General features: G+C 35.1%; 1 protein-coding gene across 1 annotated transcript in view; it reads right to left on the bottom strand.

The window, feature by feature from the left end:
- Positions 1–2,798, bottom strand: part of LOC107063089 (prostatic spermine-binding protein-like) — an 11,477-nt gene that overhangs the window by 5,369 nt on the left and 3,310 nt on the right. Inside the window, exon 2 of the mRNA XM_015314525.1 lies at positions 2,216–2,409. Within this exon, the coding sequence (XP_015170011.1) occupies positions 2,216–2,409 (194 nt within the window). The remainder of the gene's footprint in view (positions 1–2,215; positions 2,410–2,798) is intronic.

The following is a 2,798-nucleotide window of genomic DNA, read 5'->3' on the forward strand; positions in this document are numbered from 1 at the left end:
ATCATGATATGATATCATAATATGGAATTATGAGATGAAATTGAAGTTTTGTTTGGACATGCGATGTGAAATTTTTGTGTTGTATATTTTCTCATAAACATAAGAATACCATAATTGTAAAACTATTAAAATAGCCCCAATTGTTTATTCAATCTTACCAAATAAACAAAAAATTATAGAATTGAATAATAAATTATTACATAGCTATTTGTTCTCCACTTAAGTAACTGTTTCATCTAACTTTAATTCATCAAACTTTAATTCAATAAAAAAAATTGAACATAAATTGTAGTGTACTAGTCTTTTATATAATCCTTCACATAGTACGTACAATTTTCTCACGTAGAATTTGCATTTCACGATCATGTGACCGAGAAGACGAACCAACATTGTTACTTTGAGTTGTAAAATGCACGTCCTATGCACGGGCCCAACGTGTATCATTTTGTACGAACAATTATGACTTTTCTCTTTATAGTTTGATTATCATAAACAAATACATACTCAAGAACATATTATTTATTCAAAGTACATATAAAAAGCTTAACGGAGGTAAAACACTCACCTTGAAGCCTCGTTCGTCTACCTTCTTGTAATTGTAGGCATAATAGACAAGTTGACATTTTCTTACAGTCTCCACATTGCAACGGCTCTTTGGTAGACAAATCTTCCCAGTTAAGGGAACTTCAATTGGCCAAACAAAATTGTCCTGCTCTTCTCCACAACTAAGTGCTTTCACAATCAAATAAAAAGATTTTTAATCAAAATAACGTACACTCCTTGAGAACTCAAAATTTTCACTACCATGCATTGCACTATCACAATTGTTAGTGAGCATTCACTGAATTGTCTTCTTTTTTAAATAAATTTTCCTAAAATTGAAATACACATAAACAAAAAAACTATACTGGTATTTTAGCAAGTGCGACAATCTTAGAGCATGAATTAGTAAAAAAAGAAAACTTTAATTAAAATAGCCCTTCCTCTTTAAACTGCTTTGAATTTTTTAATTTTTTATTAAATCGGGGTTCTATCGAAAACAACCCCTCGACTACAATCTATAGCTTATATTTGATAGAACTATAGTGCAAGAAAATGGCTCCGATTATCAAATGTATCAGTAAAAGATGAGAATTACAAAAGAAATATAAGTTCCAAACTATCAAATTATCTTGTATGTAAAATGTTGATCAACGCCATAGCTCTTAATTTCTTTAGTTGGAATGATGATAAATTTCACATGAAGTTGGTCCTTCATGCAAGCAGCTATAGAACAAGACAAATAGAAGAGTTAGAGATCCAAAGAAGAATTAGAAAAGCTTTGTCAGAGAGTACATGGAAGTTCCAAATGATGTTTTAAGATAATCAAGAAATAAAATTTATCTATTGTGGTGGTCACTGTTGCGTCCAAATCGCACACGCAAGTGCACGTGGTCGTTCAAGTATTAAAGTGGCTCTTACAAAGAGCTGGGTATCGTACCCACGGGGACTTATGCTTAGAAACACTTAGTTTCTCTAACTTTCAGCTAAGCACGAGTGTTGTGAAGATTTCAAAAGTGATTTATGCTCTAATTCTAAGATTGTAACAAAATGTAACAAACGCGATTCAATTTCAAGGATATAAAAACAGTGATTGGGTAAAGTCTAGGGCTGCAACTTTTATTAGGATTCATGCAATTACTATCATTTAAATAGGTATATATCAACTATCAAATCAATGAATCACAGGGTTAAATGTATGATCATGGTCTCCCAACCTCTAATCGCCTACGATAAATAACACCCTAACTACATCGTTGACGGGGATATGATGGATTAAGTATCGAGCATTACGATTTCTTCCTGTATAGTGACCCAAGCATGGTTTCTAGGTATATCCCTATCCTAGATACAAATTAACCCTAGTTATTAAGAATTAATCATGCTCTTTTTGTCCCAAGTTCTATCTTATTATTCCTCTCCCGAGTTCAATTTGGACAATATATTTATTTCAATGGTGATCAGTCACGAAATACAAAAAAAACAAGAACATAAGAAAGATTCATATGATAATTGACATTCACCCAATGAAAACTTAATAGATTACAATCATCATGTAGCCACAACCCTAGAAGTAGGGTATTTAGCTACTCATAATCCAAGATACGATCAGTTAATGTGAACTTATTTTAAAAGAGAGAGAAACTTACCAAAACATTCATCCCCAAGAACTCACGAATCTGAGAAGTGTTTGCTCCTTCCTGTCGAGCTCCCCTTTGCTGACCAATTTGATTAGTTACAGCTTGACTCAACATCCTAATTGCCTCTCTGAACTCGGCATTAGAAACTTCCCCTTGATCTTGCACTCCAGGTGCATAAGGTAACTCTTGCTCATCAACATAACGTCTAGGAAGACGCCCTCTACCAACTCTTCATAGAGGCATGACTATCTGAAAACACGCGCAAGCACGGATTAGAAAGAAACTTTCTAGAGATAAACTCTAACGCACGAGATGAGTGTGAAAGAAGTGAGAAATCTTCCTAAATGTTGTAGCCTCCCAATTATAGATGTGGCGCGCTTCACACCGATAACTAGGACTCTACAGACACGGCTTCATAGACTCCCTAGGACTCTTGAACTCTGTGCTCTGATACCAAGTTTGTCACGCCCCGAGCCTACACCCTGGGCGGGACCGGCACTCGGAGACCATTGCTGGCCCCAAGCGAACCCTTGGCCTGGCTTTCTTAACTCAGCGGAAACCTGACTCAACAGAATAACTCAATGCCATGCAAAGACATAAACAACTTAACTGATAAAA

The sequence above is a fragment of the Solanum tuberosum genome, unplaced genomic scaffold (genome assembly GCF_000226075.1).
Source record: "Solanum tuberosum cultivar DM 1-3 516 R44 unplaced genomic scaffold, SolTub_3.0 scf00304, whole genome shotgun sequence".
In the NCBI taxonomy this organism is placed as follows: Eukaryota; Viridiplantae; Streptophyta; class Magnoliopsida; order Solanales; family Solanaceae; genus Solanum; species Solanum tuberosum.